Source organism: Phoenix dactylifera, chromosome 10, assembly GCF_051530095.1.
Source record: "Phoenix dactylifera cultivar Ajwa chromosome 10, Ajwa_hap1_PhDact_Kaust_v1.1, whole genome shotgun sequence".
Taxonomy (NCBI): domain Eukaryota; kingdom Viridiplantae; phylum Streptophyta; class Magnoliopsida; order Arecales; family Arecaceae; genus Phoenix; species Phoenix dactylifera.
In genome coordinates, this window is record NC_143199.1 from 31,780,325 (window position 1) to 31,800,788 (window position 20,464).

Below are 20,464 nucleotides of genomic sequence, written 5' to 3' on the forward strand. Positions count from 1 at the left end.
TCATGCACCCACATATATATATATATATATATATATATATATATATATATATATATATATATATATATATATATATATATATATGATGATCAGGCTAACTATCTCATGACTTGGCTCAGCAGAGATGGTGCAACTAGTAAAGCAAGCTTGAAATGGTCTGAAGTGCTTCTCTTTATTATAGTCTGAAGTGCTTAATTCAATTACCGAACTTGTCTGATAAAACAAAAAATATGAAACAGTAACTGTTATCATGCAGTCCAGCCAGTTATCGTCGACAAATGCACTGTTTTCGAGATTATGTAACTAGTTATATAATCTCAAAAAACAAGAAACAACATCAAACCTGATCTCTGTCTCTCGTCATTTTCTAAAAAGAGTGATCAAATTGATTAAGATCATTTACAGGGTATGTGCAGATAGCATCTACTGAAGATCGATGCCCTATGTGCAGCTTAGCAGGTACATGGCCAGATGTGTTTCTGGTATATATATGCATTTCCCAATTCACAATCATATAAATCTAGTTCATCAATAAAGATATGTACATGGTTTGATGGTCAACAAGGTTTTCTATGTTAATCCACAATTGCTAATGATGCTAGTTTAGAAACCAGCAACACTACGATAAACATATACTGGGCGACAGCTGTTAAGGCTGCCGGTGCTTGCTAATATCATGCCTGTAATATCAAGTATTTGACATGTATCCATTCATACAATATTTTTTCTTAGAGAGGGATGGAGCATTTTCGTGGAAACCTGCACTAATTACCCAAATCTAGCATTTTTGGGATTAACAATCCAAGAATCTTTGGTTACTTGGGTGTGGCCAAAAATCATCTGATTTCGACATGCGTGACCTACATATCAAGTGATCAAAACAAACAATTTAAATAACAGTGTCCGATGCTCATTCTTGATCACTTAATACATATACTAAGGATTTTCAAATCACATGATTTTGATCTATAAGCAATTTTGAGACAGTATATCACATTCAACAACTCGAATTATCGGTGTCAAACCCTCCGTCTTCCAATTTCATTTGATTAGATCCAGCTTGAAATCCAATCGACCAGATTATCATCTACTTCTCTCTCCATATTTATACATATATCCATGAAGACACATACATATATATACATAAATATATGATACACATAAATATACATACATATATTTATACATTTTATAGCAAGAGAGCCACAAAAAATAATATTCAATAAAAGAGGGAGCGCATTTGTGACCCTATGCATCACTATCAAAAGCAATATTGCAAAGATATCCACGTTATTTATCTAAATCAAATCATCCTGCGCTGTCACACATGCCCAGTTCCAATTTTAGAAATTAGGCATATTCTGCATATATATTCAAATCTGTCCTAGTTCCAACAAATTGGTATTTACGTGCAACAAGGACGCGTGCAAGATCGATAATGTCTTGGACCATTAACGATGTATTGAAAGATACTAAATAAACTAAAGAAGGAATCATGTAATCATTTTATCTCTCCTGTAGCTTCACTCTCCTCTTTTTTTCTTTTTTTTTTTTGCTAGACAAAAGAAAAGGAGGGAGGAAGGGACAAGCCCACCCACGTGTAGCAGCTCCTAGTGGGCCTCCGCCCCGCCAGAAAAAATGTTCGGTGTTGGGCACCCCGACTTTTGCCTCATGTCTAAGCAATGGCTGAAGCCACATTTTAATCAACGCCGCAACGACTCGAACTTGAGACCATAAGGATAGAAATTACGCCCAGTACCACTAGGCTACCACCTTGGTGGCAGCTTCACTCTCCTTCATGCAGCAAAAGTTGAGCACAACTTTGTCTCTCTCCCTCTCTTTTCATCTTCTCCATTGTCAAGTTAGCCAGATAGGCTTATTGTGACATAGATATCCCCATACTTAGTAAGGGATAGAATTAGTATTCATCCTAGAGGGTTTTAAAAGGTTGTGAATTAAGCCTAAAGGTTATAAACTTTACCGATCGTTTAAACTTATTTCGGTTAGGTATCTAAGATTTTAGCTGAATTGGTCTTTGATCAGAACCAAATCAAGGTTCGAAATCAATAATAACCCAGAGGTCTACATTCCCGATAAGTCAAACGCAAATCAGGCCATGTCTTATACATCATGAAAATTTGCAGTACATGTCAGTAGCAAGCTATTGACACAATAACTTCTCATTTTAGTAAAGAATAAGGTTTGAATAGAGTATGCCTGTCAACTATTTTTATCTCAATACGACAACTAGCTATCAGATATCCTCCTGTATTATGTCTTGAAGAGCATGTCTGCACAAACATGTACACAAAAATCACCATCGTTTGATCAATATATCAATTTACTGATGTGAAACTAACAAAACATTGTGTGCTGATATATTGTTATCTGTTAGTCTCCAATAAGCAAATAATCTGTTTATTTCATTTAGCTGTTGGTGAGTCTTTTTTATGCACATTTACAAAGACCATGTCTATATAACAGAGACAGAAAAGTTAGGAACAAGCTTCCACAAGGACAGCAACAGGATACAATGCTTTTACTTGTTGCAACAGCTTATTGCCAGAAAATTAGTAACATTTACATGTCAGAAAATCACATTTGTTGTTCTACGTGTAAAAGTAATACTACAAACACGTGCCACTTGTCAATCAAACAGAAATTTCATACTGTTGCTGTTATCACTTGTCAGCTTCTGGATTTTAGCCACCAGTTATGCATCCTTAAAAACTTTTTGAACCAAATATGTGAGCATCTCAGCTGTCTTAATAAATCCTTCAATACCTCATCTACAATCGTCGTTGGCTACAAAGTATATAATGGCTGGAATTCTCACCATGTTATATCATTGTCCAATAAGATATGCTGTTCTTATACATTCATTTAAAAAGAAAAAAGAAAGAAAGAAGGAAAACAAAATGAAGTCATAACAAGCAGCGCAATATATAGTTTCTCCGTATGCAAATCAGCACAGAAAAATGTCACACTAAAGACAAATGATCTTTGTGGACCCGAACATATCATTATACAAAATTTATGATCAACCCTTAACCAAAAGATAACGGCATTTTTATGATTCTTTTGACAGATGGGGGAGAGGAAGCCAATACCTTAGGCCCCATGGTCACCTTGGCCGCATCTGCAACCTCTTCGAGACCCTTGAGCATCAAAGCAAGAGCCGCATAGTTTCTGCTCCCGCCAGCCCTGCTGCCAATCTATAGATGCAGCTCTATAAGCATTTATAATATACCTTAACTACTATTTAAACGAAAACCAAAAAATCAACCATCAAGAATGGCCTCAAAAATGGGTCATGGAATCGAACACCGATTTTTTCTCGTTGTTACTATATCTGGACGACTGGACGCTAACGTGTCGAAGAAAGAAGATTACATTATAAAAAATCAAGAATCGAACATCATTATTTTTCTGTCTGTTACTGTATGTGGACGCTGACGTTTCCAAGAAAGAAGATTACATTATAAAAAATCACGAATCCGTTTCCATAAATCATAAAGTAGAAAAACAAAGAGTTGCCCAATCGAACACAGATTCTGCCGTTTTTTGTCCCAAAATTGGATCTGATAGCAAAAATCAAGAAGTCATTTCCAAGAATCTTGAGAAAAACCAACCGGTCTCATCAGAGAACTAGAATATAATGCGATAAACCGAATAAAATCCATCAGATGAGAACTAGAATATAATGCGATAAACCGAATAAAATCCATCAGATGAGAACTAGAATATAATGCGATAAACCAAATAAAATCCATCAGAAGAAACGAATCCGAATCCTCACCTGTCCGCTAATGTTGCCAGCAATCCTACAAAAGAGAACCCAAAAGAACGGAGGGATCATCAGCGATCAGCAGCAGAAGAATCGACAAAGACCAGAAGGCAAGTAAAGCAGCGCCTAAACTAGAATCCCTAAACCTCAAAGAAAACCTAAGAACGACCCCCATTTCTTGTTCTTGCGCCAATTCCACCACCATCTCACCGGGCTTTGGAGGCGAGACTGGCCGCCGCTCGGTACATGGTCAAATGCAACGAAATAGGGCTTCAGATGGGAGAAAAGGAGGGCAGGGTGGTGCCAGGGTTTCTGGATGTTGCTCGGGTTTCGTCTCGGGGAAGAAGATAAAAAGAGGGAAAGCCGGGCGGGAGGGGGAGGCAGTGGCAGTGCCAGAAACTCTGGAAGCGTCTTCTAGAGTTTGGGTACTTGCCACCTTGCCTTCTTGGGACGTATTAGTTCAGCGGGAATTACTCGTAAGTCGTAATAATGATAAGCCGCTTATCTGGACGGTCATTTATAAATTATAACGATGGTGAGGTGGTGGGATTAGCGTGTGGTGAACGCAGATTCGTTGCTCCGCGGAACACCTGATCACTTGGTCAAGTTCCTGCGGTCAGCGGCCGCGTTTTTTTTTTTTTTTTTTTTTTTAAGCAAGAGATAAGCAGATGGGACCGTACGGACTGCCTGTGATGTACGATGGTTTGCCGTTTCAAGACGAGGTCGAGGCTCCATCAATCATCGTTATTCATCAAATAAAAGAGAAATAATGTTCATGCATTGCATAATTCATGGACAATAAGGAGATACAGAGGTGATGCGAGGCTGAGGTTTAAATTTCTGTTTGATGTTTTGCAGTGAAAGCAAATCGACCACGTTATAGTATAAATTTTAGAATCAATGTTGCACTCTTTGGAAGAAAAATATTAAAATTGGGCACGAAGTCGGAAATAGTTTATGCGTGCTAAGTCCCCTTTGGCCATGTAGCATGACATCATCGGAATTTGACGCGAGCTGCACTTGTGAATTACAGTCATTGCTCGAGGACGAATTTACATAAGAACATAGCGGGCTTTGACCCTTTAGAGTGCACACATGATCAAGCTTAAGCTTAAGCTTAAGCTTAAGCATGAAATATTTATGCACGTATATTTATTTACCTTCTCAGGTCCACTGACCCTAACGTATCGTCTTTTCATAGCTCGGATCCAAGTTGAGCAGGTTTCTTCCATTAGTTTGAAAATTTCATTCCTTGAATATCTTGATGAAATTAGCAATGTGTCATCACCAATATTGACTATTGAAATCTTGAATGGCAATCAAAATGCAGAGTACCTACCATGATCACACTTTAGCTCTGCAAATGGAAAAGGTAAAATAACAAAAGAAAAAGGTTTCCCGAATTTGACATAGCCATGGGAAAACAACAGTACATTCATTCAATAGCATATCCATCAAGGTCATAATAATGGGTCAAGCACTCAACCGATAAATTGTTTTAAGCAACGATACCGGGGCGAGCCCTTCATAACAAGTATAGTTGAGGTGAAACATGGACAAACTCAAAAGACAAATATAAAAACAAAAACTGATATCTGGATTCTCGTGGCAATGGGTATTACTTTTCATGCGCCATGATTGTCGACCAAACCCCATAGAACCCCACCTATAGCACACTAACTTCAGACACCAACCTACTCAGTGAAACAAAGCCTCTCCACACAGGGAACATACGATACCCTACGTAAACACAATAATGAATAAAGAAACCAAAAAACACATTTAAATAGGGAAAAATGATTGTCCATGTTTAGCATTTATTTCAGCACCAGATCTCGCCTGTGAAATCCGGTTTGCATAAATAGTTACCAGCCGCAATTGTGTGCTCTTGAGCCCCTCTAGATATGGTAAGAATGCTTTGCCAAGCATGATGTAAATATCCACCAAACAGAGCACCACTGTCTGCAAAAAAAAGAAAAAAAAAAAAAGAAAATTTAAGTTAAAATTATTCCAATATATATCATTGTAATGTAATCACAGGTCATTAAAATGACGAACTGTGAAACAAGAAGAAGTTGCATCATGTTCGTGCAAATTAATTTGTTGTTTATGGAAAAAAGAGACTTTGAGAATCTTTGAGTGCAGAAGATAACCAATCAGAATTTATCTAATTTATTCAATAAGAGTACCATCATACCATGAGACATAAACCAAGTTAAAAATTATATCAAACAGGAATGAAGAAAATTTGGCCAAAAAAGCACTTTCAGGTGATTAAGACAGTAACTTTCTCGATGAAATTTTTAATTTACTTCTATCTTATGCTCAAGAAGAAAACATCAAAACCTAAAAGCTAAGGCATAGTGAGTAATTACGTGTACTGTTGCAAGATTCAGAAAATGCTCTCATAGATAATCTATAAGGACCGATGGGCTTTCGAAACTCCACTATCAGAAATCTTTACTAGAATCCAGGATAAAGAGGATATAGCAATCAACAAGTTCTTGATCTATAAGAACTAGAGTCAAATGGCTTAGCTTAGAGATTGCTTCGATATGCGGTGCAAAGGATTTGAAATCCAAATGCTGCATCTCATTGCTTAGATAGACTGCTTGGATTTATTTTAGTACAAAAATTTCATGTTCATGCTACCCAATCCTGTGACTCATGAGAGTGACTCACTACACACCTTTCCTTTTGTCAATAACAGGGGCAATGCAGCAGAGCGATGAACAGAGAGCTGATTGCCTACCAACTATCAAGAGAGCAAGGGACTGGGATTTTTCCTTTTCATATTATCCCTTACAGTGAGAAGAGAAGATCCCCTTTAGCCACTCTAGCAGATTGAAACTGGGAAGGATCGGAAGTAGTCTAGAGGTAATGATTGGTTCTAGACACGGTTCACTAAACAGGTATCGAGGTCTATACCAACCAGCAATTAGTTCGGTACACTACTATATGGAGCCGAGATGTAGCAGGGATGAATGATTGGGAGAAGAGGAGGGAAGAGCGAGAAAGTGACCCCAACCCTAACCCTAGGAGGAGAACCAGAGGGGGAGAGAAAATGAAGGGGAGAGAGGGAGAGAGGGGGGAAGGAGAGAGGAGAGAGGAGGGAGGGATAGAGGCATACCAAGGGAGAGCATCGTGATCAAGGGCCCAAGAACAACTATGCCTGATTGAGGGAGAGGGCATTGGTGTTGGCATTGGCATTGATCGAGCGAGAGATGGTTTGAACTGTCAATCGCGGGAGAGGGTATCGGTGTCAACGTCCATCAACATAGATCCTCGAGAGAGAGAGACCGCAGAGGGGGAGAGAGAGAGAGAGAGAGAGAAGAATTGAGAGAGGGAGAACTAGAGAGAAGGTTCGAGAGGCTGCTCGCCCGCTTGCCCACTTTATTTATTAAAAAAAGGGATCAAACCGAAAGCCGAACCTTGCCAGTTACCGACCAATCTGGATTGTTACACCCAAACCACCCGGTTTAGCATGGTTTGGTGAACCTTGGTTCTACATGTTGAGACTAACGTAGAATAGGAGCGCCATTACTGATCCCACCTGTCCAAGGTCTATAAAGTTGAGACTAATGAACATCTGTTTCAGTTTCTAAATAACTATGAGAGTGCGAAGGGAACTTGGACATGAATCTGCATCAAACTTTCACTTTGGACTTACTTAGGGTCAAACAAAAGATAAAATTAGGAGATCATATATGCAAGCCACAAGGTTTATGATAATCAAGATACAAATGAACCTTTATATGGAACGAAGAAACATGCTTCTACCTCAAATGATCACTTTATCTATGTTGTTCCAATGGAAGCTCTAGATTAAGGATGGTTGAAACCGAACTTTGAAGGGGCCTGCTCCTCTATTTGGTGGTGATGGACGCAACTTCTGTCAAAGTGGTCCGAGATTTTCTTAATTATTGAAAGCATGGAACCATTAGATCCTTGGAACATGCATATAGGATGGGTGCTCTTAGGGCTAGTAGGGAATTGTGTCTAGAGCTGGCAAAAGGACCTTTTTATCAAGCCTAAAGGCTCAATTAACAATGACGTGTGTCAGAGCGGGAGAGAGAGAGGTACTCAATGCTCACGAATCAAGACCTCAATGGTGGTACCATGTTTTTGAAAGTATGCAGGCTACTTAGGTGACGAATCATATTGGTTGCATCATTGTTTTCTTACTTTGATCCTCCATGAATTTCTACTCTCCATATGTTTGGTGAGAGCAATAAACCAGAGAGCATCTGCAGACAGGCAAGATAAAGGAAAGTGGACCAGGAGTCTTGTACAATGTTAGTCTTTTCTTAAAGAAGTAAATGCCATGTCTTATGGGCTGCGACAAAATTAACCGTGCTGGGTAGGACTGACCGGAAATAAGTTGCATTAGTAGAGGATGACATGACAGATCGGGCTAGGATTTGTGTTGACACATGAAGAAGTCAAGAATTTAATGGTGGAACTCACAAGAGTTAGAGGAAACTTTTGACTAGTTGAAATTATACCACCAGCCATGAAACCAGTCAGAAAGGACTTACAGATTATCCATGTACATACAGTGGTTCAGATTGGAGGATATGAACCTCGATGGAATTGGCAGCAAGGTATGCTGTAACATTAGTCACTCTGATGGAAGAGAATTAACTGAAGCATCTATTGTAACAAAGGGAGGATGCAAACATTGATACAATCATAGTAAAGCATGATGCAATATTACTAAACCCTCAATGAAATAAATGGTTAATCAGACCAAATAGTCATCCTGAAATAAATAATGTGTGATCTTGATGGTTGTCGACCTGGTTATCTTTCTAATTAAGAGTACCTTAACATAGTCACTTGTAGCTGATTATTACAAGATAGACATTTGTTACATTTTGATATCCAAATATCTTCGACTAATAATTAATTTGCTATCTACATTAATAACATTAACGTCTTAGTCCTGTATACAGAGGAAAGTTTTTTCTTTTATTGGTTGTCTTCACTATTTTTCTTGATCAAGATTATAGATGCCAACCTAATACTTTAGCTGGAGAAAAAAAAAAACAAAAAGTCAAACCTTACGAACATCTGGACTTCGGTTCCCAAATGCTTCAAAAAGTGCAGGCAGAAATGAGCGTAGTTGGGTCATTAGTTCCTCTTGTGAAAGCCGATTTACAAGCTGCAGAAATACAAAATAACATCAGCCTAAGCGTGATGCCGACTACCAAAAAAGACAGGGTATTAGTTATGTTGTCTTTATGAGGTGCTCAAAAGTATCTTACTAGGCAACAAGTTACAGCTAAAGCATGTCATCTACAAAGCCAATCAATCAACAATAAACAAGATGATGAAAACACCCTTGGCACAGTACTCTAATCTCTTGGAATCACCTTGAAATTTCTGCTTTCCAAATATCCAGATTAGTGTTGTTTGTACAATGATTGATGGAATGAAAATAAGTGAGCAGAATACTAACATCATAACAGGGTGAAGCACAAGGATGAAAATCTTTTTGGAGGAATAGCACAAGGATGAAAATCATAACTCAAGAACTAAGCAGAAGCACAATAAAGGGAAAAAAACAACGTTGGAGTTTAAGATAAAACATAAGCTGCAACTAACAAAATAACAGAGAAAAAAAAAATTAACCAAGAACAAAAGCAATACCAACTAAAAGTTTCTAGGTTTGACCAGAACCCTTTTATGGGAGATTGGTTTAGGGATAATTATTTCAAGAGAGAAAAAAGAAAATGTAGCCAACAACCAAAGCAATACCAACCAGAAGTTTCTAGGTTTGACCAATCCCTTTTTTGGGAGACTAGTTTGAGGATATCAGTATTATTTCAAGAAAGAAAAAAAATTGTAACAACTGAACCAATACCAGCCAAAGTTTCTAGGTCTGACCAGATCCCTTCTGGGAGACTTGCCATTCAAGAGCAGAAAACATGACTGACCATCGTCGCCGCAAAATACGATTCCTAGTCAAAAAGGAGTTTCCTGGGGATTGTGTTTGGGAGGTGGATTCAATTCATTCACCATGTGAACAGTGCAGTGCATTTGAAATGGCTCAGGGAAGAAGGGGGTGAGAAAGTGGGAGAGAGTCATGGCCACACAACACCACCAACCATTTCTCCCGGCATTCAACGGGAGAGATGCATGGTTGGCATTTGTCGAGAGAGCAAAAAAGAGTGAAGAACAGAGGGACAGAGGTTAATGGCACCTCTCTCATGTATTCTAATAACCACAATTGACAATGTTGTCCAAATCCTACAGTAAGGAAAAGAGGATATGGTAGGAATGGAAAGGCGGAGTTAAAGGAGGACAAGATGGAATGCAAGGAGAAGATGGGTACTTTCCCCTTTTTCTCTACCAAACCAGCTTTGATAAATAACCATCTAGACTTCTAGATATAAATCCCCTTATTTCATGTGAAAGAATATTATTATGAAACGGAGTTTATTTAGTAGACTCCACCAAACAGCTAAGATTCTAAATAACCCTCAGAGGCTCAGATATTAATATTACATCTATTGAATTACCCTTCTTACATAAACAAGTGAGAAACCAGTGCAAGCTTGCTTCTCAGTGGTTTCCTCGTGATTTTCAATATTTTCTCATATATTTCCTATATGATTTCATATTTTAAAGAGTCGCTTCTTGAAACAGTTTCCCTACATGGCAGCCATACGCTGAACAACTAGGTCAATAAAGCTATACTGCAATGGTACCACCCTTCAAAATGGATTCTTTCTCCTCACACCATTACAGAGAGTAGATACGACTCCAGAGCAAGATTAGAACATCAACATATGGATATTTAATTTCAGTAGATATTTCATAACACCGCATAGATGCTTATATCCAATTGATGGCAAGATTTTGCAAGAAAAGATGAATCCTCTACATAATATCTGTCCAGAAACCTTTGTTAGACTCAGGGAAGTCAATGTGGTCTACTGAAAAAACTGTATATGGTTAGTGTCGCAATATATAAGTGAGAGCATAAACAAGTGCAAAAAGTACTAAGTTTACAATGAATAAACAGCAAAACGTAGTAAGTTACAATCATGGTGGTCTCATACCAAGGACCAGCCTTAAGTCATTTTCCATATACACTTGTCATAATGTAATGATATTCATGCAAGGTCCAAGAATAAGTTCAAACAAAACAACATCCTTAAAAGGTACATGTAGATGGATAATGAATGAGGTTAGACGATAATTAAGAGCTTGTTGTAAAACAACTTAAAGCAAATAGCGAAGGACAGATGAGTAGGATATGTGCTTCTGAAGTGTTGGGAAATATGTTCACATACTAGTGAGACTTTGAGAAAAGATTTAGATAATATTAGCAAATCTGGCAGTATCCTACAAGTTGAAGAGTTGAGCACCAAGTGAACACACATAAATGAGCATTGAAAAGATGATAATGGTCAGAATGGTAGAGTTAGGATGAATATAGGATGAAGCTTTTGTTATGAATTGCATTAGACCAGATATTGCTCATGTTGTCAGAAGACTTAGTAGATATACTAGTTCTCCTAATGCATAGCACTGGAAAGCACTTGATAGAATACTTAAATATTTAAAAGGCACTACATTTTATGGTGTTCCTTATACTAGTTATGCAATTATATCAGAAGGATACAGTGATACAAATTGAATTACCGATTCAGAGGACTCAAAGTCCACTATCGGATATGTGTTTACACTCGATGGAGCCACTATAGCTTGGAAATCAGCCAAACAAACTTGTATCTCAAGATCTTCTAAGGAAGCTGAGATGATTGCACTTGATGGTACTTGACAATATGCATAATGGCTTAAAAGTTTGTTAGCAGACATTCCGCTTATGGAGAAGCCAATTCCTGCTATATCCATACCAAGGTTCGCCGTCTCAGTATTAGACCTTGTACCGGTGCCACACTAGCATAGTATCGGTACCATACGGTACGCGATTTTTCACTCGGTACGCCACCGATATCGGTACCGGTTCCAAATCAGCATGGTACGGTATGCTCGGTACCGTCCGATTCACTACGGTACGGCATACCATGATCCATACCAAGTGACAATTAAGCAGCTATAGCCAAAACTAAGCAAAAACACTCCAATGAACTTAAGAGGTACATATGCCTGAAACTAAAGATATTAAGGTACCTTCAAAAATATGAAGTAATAGCATTGGAGTATATAAGGTCTGCTGAAATATAGCAGGTCCACCAACTAAAAGATTGGTGAGAAGGCAAGTTATGGAATGGGACTGAAGCATTAATCATCTAATAGCGACAATCCAACCTTACTGATGGGAGATGCCAAGAAGAAGATTCAGTGGGTACTAACAAGTTATTTTAGGATTACAGGAAAAGCACTATATAATTTGGAGATAATTCCTCCATAGTCCCATTATGGTAAAAGTCCTTTTTAATGCAACAGCAAAAGGAAGGATGGTTATCCTTAATGGATCCGTAGGTAATTGTACTACTTGTTCATCTGTTGCAGACACCCTTGAAGGACTCACCAATGTGAGTGTGGTTGTGGGGCCGCAACCTATTGGATTACGCTATCTCTAGAGCACTCATAAAACCAAAATACTAGTGCAAGGCCGAAAAGTGCTAACCCGAATGGATTCGACAATAGCCAGTATTATATGTGTGGCATGTGAATTTTGTAACAAAAAGCGTAGTTCAAGACTTTATTCACTACGGACTCTAGAAATGAAATATGTCAACACTAAGTAAAGGTTCAAACCACGAGGTACCATTACCTATTGCATAGTATTCTTATTCCAGATGCATTTTATATATCTTAAATGTTTTTCAAAAGTTTGAATTATGTGGAGGATTGTTTGTTTATTAAAAAAATATTTAACTCAAAATTTGTTATTTTGGAATAGTCCTGCATTGGATGTTTAACTAAATATAAACCTACTTACATACTGAACCTTATCTTAGAATCCCGAATAACTTGGTTTTCTAAATAGATAAGATTTAGCTTTTCTCCTTATCTCTCTCCTTTCTTAAAATTCTACAAAAATTCTATGAGCACGCCTCTAAATTGTTTCTCATGCAGTTTCTTAAAAAGAAGCATAGAGACACTTTCTCTTCTCACAAGACATCGCAAATGGATGCTTTGCAAACGAACACTTCGAGAGACTCCTATAAATGAAGAGATGCATTCTCATGAAAAAGATGCATCTGATGTAATAGTGATTCCAAGGGACACAACCCTTGATGCACGGATGGATTATGTGAAGGGATGCATCCAATCAAAAGATGCCTAAGCATGCAATCATACTCACCCTTTCACATCTATAAATAGAAAAGAGATCGTACTTTCCATCCATAAGAACAACAACCCCTTCCATCAATTAAATATTAAAGACAAAACAATAAAATTCTATAAATGAGATTTATAACATTTTAGAAGAAAGATATCCAACATCTCTAGTGAAGAGTCAAGCAAAGACCTGATGAACTCGAAAATTATGGTAGATGTGTTTGTGTACATATGTATTGAACAATGATGGTACAAACAGAATGATACAGTGGAATTATTTGTAAATTAACAAAATGGGAAGTTAAAGAGAACCTAGGACATTTATAGTAAAATTATTCTCAAATTCTCTGGCAATGGCATGTTACCGATTAATTGCATTTGGCTAGTTGGCCCAATCCTAATTAAGGTGGGAGATTTAATATCAGTCATATAAACAAAAGTGGAGGTTGATTTCTCTATGTTCCCAAACAATTTAGCATGCCACTGAAAAACTAAGTTATGGAAATGAATCTAAAACATTACAAATATTGTCCTTAGGTTCAGACATTAGAGAAACTATTTCATTAATGTCGACATACTAGATGCCTAAGTGGTGATAATTGTGAAGAAATCATTTACCCAAAAGCCTTCCACCCTACCCCAATCAGGTTTTCTTTCTCCATATAACTCTAAATTCTCTGAAGTTTTATTGCCATTTTGATCCACATAACACATGGTAATTCTTATTTTGTCTGAAGAATGCAATATATTATACCTGAAAATAAAATTGATTGTACGTAAAAATTTGACATCACATAGGATGCTCAAATCCAGTAACGAAATATAGTAGGCAGTGCATCCTTGCTCTCCGACAACCAGTGACAATGAAAACAAGAGCAGATTGCAAAGGACATAAATAAAATCTCGAGTTTCTGCTAGGATGACACCAGAAAGTGATATACGGAAGCCAAAATCTAAAAAAAGGAGCTGGGAAAAGAAAATTTGCAAAAAATATTTATACCTTCGTTAAACAACTGATGCAAACAACCAGGATCTTTTCATCATCACTGACCAGCAAAGGCATGAGAACCTGCAGAATAAAAAGGAAAGCTGACATTTTAAGAAAAACATTCAAAAATAGAATCTTCTTTGGTTATTTCTCAAATTAAATGGAGTACACAAGTAACATCTGTGATTGACATACATCAAGACATCTAAATGGATCATATTGAGCTAACACAATTGTCAAGCATTGGTGTGCTACATTGGAAACCTGCAGGGAAAAAAAGCATGAATGGAACAAGAAATGCATAATACAAAAGCAACTATAGCAACCAAAGCTGAAATAGTTCAATGCCTCTGCCGCCACATCTCTGGTTGCATGAAGCAATTTTTCAGCAACAATCTCAATAGTATCTTCCATTCCCTCTTTCTGCAAGTAATAAGACAACCTTAATTGTCACCTAAACAGTAAGCAAGAAGTCTTGGAAGTCTTCAGAATTTTGTGTTAACACTGTTATGTCCAACAAAATCAAACAAATTTTATAAGAGTACACAGACCTGATGGTTCAGCATTTCCATGATTAAAGAAAGAGCAAGTTCTCTAACGGGTGAATCAGGATCATCTAACACCTCAAGCACCACAGTTAGAATTTGGTTGAAATACTGTTGACAAACCATCAGATGTCATTATTGACATGAATATATATATATCTAACATTAAGAACTCAATCAAGTCTTTAATGCTATTTTAAAACTATATGCTTCAGTAACAAATCCAAAAAAAACCCTACTCTACCATGATAGCAATCATACAATGCCCTTAAAACTATGATGATGATTAAGATAATCTCTCTTGTTTCAGAAAAAAATATCAAGGAACTTGATAGCAGTAAGAATAAGTAGCAACAAATCTATTCAAGGAAACAAAAAAAAACACCTAATGTATCTTTCATTCAAGAAATCTTTCAGATAAAACAACTAAGTGACCTAATATATACACATGTAACATCCCACCTTTATATGCGCTTAAACATCATGCTCATGTTCATGATTGATTTTCAAAGTTTGTTCAAAAAATTTCCACGTAGCTTTACATTGATAAAAGGAGAAACTTTGGTAATTAATTTAGAAAAAAGTAAAGACTATATATTCATGATCACTTTTCTCAGTAATTTGTTGCTCGAAAAACTTCCAAGTAGCTTTACACTGAGAAAAGGCCAAGCTTGCAAACTTGATTTAGGAAAAACAAACTATTAATGCTTTCATCAATAATTAACTTGAAACTCAATCTGCATTCCATATGAGAAATGTCCTATATGATCTCTCTACACATTCCTCAAGATCTACACCAATTAGTAAAGTTAAACCAGCAAAAAAAATTTTATTTCTAGAAGTAGAAGAGCGTTAGCAGCAGTCGCAATGGTAACGTGATATTCAAAGGAAAAAAGAAATCAAAGACCAACCTTTATCACACATGCGTACAAGCCAAAGGTTTTCTAGTCATAATTCAATTAGGCAAGTTGATTACCATAATTAATAAGCCTTATCTGAATATTTTAGTTTTGAATTATGAATTTATGATCCATAAACCATAACCATAACCATCCAGCCTTTACCACTATCTGGGGAATTATGATCCTTCATTTCAAATCAATCTCAGGCAAATGCTTAATCAAAGCAAGCTTCTCCATTCTTAAAACTTATCTAAAACCAATATCTATAGTTTCTGAAGAGTTAACCTCCTTAATTTGACTCTCCACACAAATTAAGCCCCTCAACTAGTTTTTGATTCAAATTGCAATTTTATTTTGCTCAGTCCCTTACTTTATACTCTGTTGATTTAAATCCATAGCTCATGCAATAAATTGTATCAGTATTAGTGATCATTTAATACTCAAAGAATCCAAAAGTCAACCTTCATTTAATTACCATAACCAAAAAGCCTATACATATATTCAAGGTTTATGTTAAAATCCTTCTTTTCCGATCATTCTTGTCCAGGTTAAATTCTCGGTCAAAGCTAGCTTTTTTAAATTCTTTCTTGAAACTATTATGTTCCTAAGACTTTAACCTTATGACTGTGAACCTTCACCACAAATTCAAGCTCTTCTAGTCTTTTGCTTTTTTATTTTTACTGCCATCTTAATCAATCTATTACTTTATCACTTCTTGGTTTGACTTTGAAGCTCGCTCAATGCACTGCTTCTAACTTCATTGCCAATTTTACCCCAAAAAAAACATCAACATTTATGTCCACAAAAATCAATGCCATGTGCATATACCACTATTTTTGCTTAGATTATACTTCACACAAGTTTCCAGTTTGCAGCTGTCACTGTAAAACTGCTTCATAGATCTGATATGGCTACCAAATGACATTTTATAAGCTTCTTCCAACATCATGTTACTATTATACTAATGATATTTTCATCATGTTACATTTTGTTATATGTTATACGTCGTTGAGACATACATATACTGCACCTTTGTTCACAACTTCATATTGTATTTTATTGTTTCTTCATTAGGTAGTGTTCTTATGATGCAGTATTCTTGAAGTCACAAACACACACAAACATATGTCCTAATGAAACATATTTTGAAACGCTCCACTTGCCTGCCAAGTCCACTTGCTGTTGAAGCCTAAGTGCCATCCAAGACCTTTTGCATAAGAGCGTTAAAATAAGAACTGATGTTATTTAAATATTAGATGTTATTTTCTTTCGTTTTCCTTTTCAACTTCAAGCCTGATGCAGCTGGTCGCGAGGCAGCATATGAGTGGGCTTGGTCCTTCACGTGGGCCCTATTTGGAGCTTAAAGGTCGAAAATGGAAATAAAATATGGGATGCAACAGATGGACAAAAGGATTATATTATTTTCTTGTTTAAAAAGTATAAATTTGAAATCTAAAGATATTATTGTACTTTTTTCTGTTATTATTATTATTATTACTATTATTATTATTATTATTATTATTATTATTTTATGTTGTTTAAAGCATTATTAAACATAAAGAACAGGTATTCATACCTTGGCCCAGATAGAGTGCTCCTTGACCTTAGAAGCTTCAACCAATTGATGCAGAGCCTCACGCTTATTTAGACTTGAGTCTTCATCATTCCGAATGCAAATCTATGAAAGGATGTTGGATACATCAAAGTATTTTCACATACATGAGTAAAATGGTTGAAGCTATGCATCAAAAATATAGAAGAACAAATTTGGTACTAACTTGATGAAGAAGTTGAGGTATGCTGGGTCCATTTTTTGGATTGGAGTTGTTCTTTAGAGAAGCCATATTCTCATTAGCGACCTCCATCTCACAAGTGCTTTCATTACCAAGGTTCAATCCATCGGCCTTGCGCCCATCAGAGCTCATCAATCTAGTTATATCTAGAAGTGGGTTTGCTACCCTAATCTCTAGGTCCATGCCAGAATCAGAATTTTCCAGGCACTTTGCCCTTGATCTAGTACTTTTCACGACAACATCATTGTTGTACTTCAAATCCTTGCTTTTGTGTCCAAGACCGTCAGAATCAGAAACAGGTTCAGTATTATGAAACAAATGCTGCTGAGTTTCACCAGAAGTGACCTGACCAACGGATTTGAGTGATTCTTGCATGGAACTCAGCTTACTCAGACCTTCATTATCACCAGAACCTGCTGCATACCTTCCAAAAAAGTGACCTTTCTTTGATGTTCCACCATACCCTTCCTCAGAAGAGGTTAGAACGACATCTGACTGCTCATAAAAGGATTTTGAACGTTGGCGCTCTTTCCTACTCTGCAGAAAGTTCACTAAATCAACCTCTATACGAGGGGTACACTGCTTAAGTGCCCGTCTTAATGAATTCTGTTCTTCAACTGACAAACTGAGGATAAAATTCAAGACTGATGTGGAATCATAATGAGAGTAAACTGATATTATTCCAGAAATAGCAGCCTCTTTTAGTTTGATTTTTTTATCGTTAACTAAAGGATGTAGCTTAGAAAGCCATAGCTTGAGGAAACCATTATTGCTATAACCTTCAGAATATACTGGATGCTTGCTGAAGGAGCTATTGGTAAACTCAATAACAGCCAATTTTGCCTTAGGAGACCTTTGTTCATCCAGTGAACGGAGAAGGGCAGGTAGCAAAGATTCAATACCATAGGTTCTACCAACAATTTCCAAGGTTGTGGAAGATGACTGCCTAACTAGCTCCTTTGGGTCAATCAACCGAGAAAAAACATGTGGTATGATCCTCTCCAGATAACTTTCAAATGGCTTTCTGCAAGGTGGAATAATCTCTGTGAGAGTTGAAAAAGCAGCTTGGGCAACTTTATGGTGAGGATCATCCAAATGCTGGGAAAAGAGCTTCATGGTCTTCTCAAAACTTAGTGTAACTTCTTGAATGCCTTTTGGCCCTTGCTGCAGCAAAGTTTGGATATAATTAAATGCAGATACCCTAGCAATCCAATCAGAACTAGGACTTAGACCCTCATTGAGTGCATCATTAAGGGAGGCTGGACCATCCAAATAACAAGCCATTTCACTCAGTGTGAGTTGACTATCATCAAAACTGTTTCTACTGCTTGCAGTAACCCTGCCAGTTACCAGCTTTCTTAGAAGCGGCCTCTGAAAATTTGGAACATAATTATTCTGTGAATCTCTATATCCAGCATCCTTGTATAGCGTGTCAAAATGTTGCTTCCCAACCTGCATATTAGCAAGCTGCCTAGTTGATCTAATATCAGCCTTATCTTCCTCTCCCTCTTGAAACCTCCCGGACACTCTTTTCGAAGTGTAAGGCAATGATAAGGCTGATAAAGAACCAGATAATTGATTGTTAATGTAAGATAATTTCACAGCATCTCTTGAAGCTTGACTCTGAGAAGTGACGATGCTGGTCAAATTTGAAGCACCATTACTTACACCACTTTTTGCAATGTCAACAGTAGCTGCATCAGGTGATACTGAATTCTGTAAAGAAAGATGTTCTGTATCAGGAATGGCAGCAGGAAATGGTGGATCACGAGCAGATGGAGGGTCAGCTCCTGCACTAGCAGAAAAAAAAAGAAAAACAGAAAAAAGGCACGGAGTAGAGGAAAGCTTCAGCTACCTTCAGACTAGTGAAATTTTTTGTAAAACAAAAATTTCCGCCCAGCCATCAAAAATCTAATTGACCAACTCATCAGGTACCTAGATCCAAGCTGCTTGAGTGTGAAATTGAGGAATTTTGCTTCTCAGATATGCTTGCACCTCTCAATAGACTCTCGATGGCTGAAACCTTTCGTATACTTGAATGGAGCACACTTTCAACGCTTCTTTCAGAAACCTTTCCGGAGGGTTTTGTTTGTGATGGGAGCAAGCTTCCCAAAGAAAGAGATTTTCCTGAAGTGATACTTGCACTCTTGTCCACTGCAACAATAGCAGAGGTTCCATATCCAGGAGTGTTTGTAGTAGAGGTATGAGATGGAGCATGTAATAATTGCACCCCTCTCTCACGAAGTGAAGGAGAAGCATATCTTTTCTGGATCCCTCCCTCTTCTTCATTTATTATCTATAAGAAATTACCAAACACATAATCAAACTAGAAAGATCCAAGTAAAAAAAAGAATACTTCATTCCAGGAAATGGCATACCCTTTGTATGGCAGGATCAAATGATAAAAAGAGACGACGAGAACGCTCTGGCCATGTTTTTGTGAACATCCGATAGCAAGTTCGAGCAGTTAAGCGCACCTTCAAAGTTTCAAACTTTCAATAGCTAGCAATTCAAATCTAATAGCATAAATTCAGCAATGCAGGAAGATGTAAACCATAAAATCAAATTTATTTGGTCAAACAAAAGCATGGAATAAAACAAAAATAAACTGGTACTAACAGAAATGATACGTCAATTTAACTCTTTATAATGATTAAAGGCACTGTAGCATACTGAAGAATAAAAATACAAGCATGTGTGACATGCTGCATAGATATGCATGAACATGCAACTTTTTCAATCATTTATTGTGGAAATACCAATGCCAAAAACCTTTTAAAGGTGCAGTACAGTGGTTCGATCCATTTTAAAAAGTAGGCTAATTAATTCATAAACAAGTCTGCCAGTTTTTATTTAAACTTTTATTAAAAATGATAACATAAATAAGGTATGCCGTACCAACCCAAACCGGACAATATGAGGCGTATTGTACCATACCAGTTTGGTACCGAGATCCGATACGAGTGGTGTACCGACCTTGATACGCAAAAAAAAATTCTGTACCGTACTGTACCGACACTATGTTAGTGTGGCACTGGTATGGGGTCCGGTACCGAAAGAGCGAACCTTGAACATAAATAATTGAAAATTTGAAATCAAATGTCACTTTCTTTTCTAAATGATCAACAAATCAAATATAATAGTTTTGAAATATGTTCTCGTGCAAGCACCACCCCAGGCCCCAG

The 20,464-nt window shown here is 37.1% G+C and overlaps 1 protein-coding gene across 8 annotated transcripts in view; it reads right to left on the reverse strand.

The window, feature by feature from the left end:
- Positions 1 to 2,173: 2,173 nt before the first annotated feature.
- LOC103706968 (CLIP-associated protein) overlaps positions 2,174 to 20,464 on the reverse strand; it is a 29,579-nt gene continuing 11,288 nt past the window's right edge. For 3 of the 8 annotated variants that reach the window (XM_089925935.1, XM_089925931.1, XM_089925932.1), the window contains 9 exons: positions 19,658 to 19,756; positions 19,215 to 19,575; positions 17,265 to 19,069; positions 17,063 to 17,164; positions 14,591 to 14,695; positions 14,235 to 14,462; positions 14,052 to 14,120; positions 8,850 to 8,951; positions 5,347 to 5,749 (listed from right to left, as the gene is read on the reverse strand). In XM_089925935.1, coding sequence (XP_089782061.1) covers positions 5,570 to 5,749; positions 8,850 to 8,951; positions 14,052 to 14,120; positions 14,235 to 14,462; positions 14,591 to 14,695; positions 17,063 to 17,164; positions 17,265 to 19,069; positions 19,215 to 19,575; positions 19,658 to 19,756 — 3,051 coding nt within the window. In that variant the 3' untranslated portion in view covers positions 5,347 to 5,569. Of the gene's footprint in view, positions 2,292 to 3,074; positions 3,216 to 3,799; positions 3,825 to 5,205; positions 5,750 to 8,849; positions 8,952 to 14,051; positions 14,121 to 14,234; positions 14,463 to 14,590; positions 14,696 to 17,062; positions 17,165 to 17,264; positions 19,070 to 19,214; positions 19,576 to 19,657; positions 19,757 to 20,464 lie in introns of those variants that run through there. The other 5 variants (XR_016396725.1, XM_089925934.1, XM_089925933.1 and 2 more) reach the window with 5 other exon arrangements.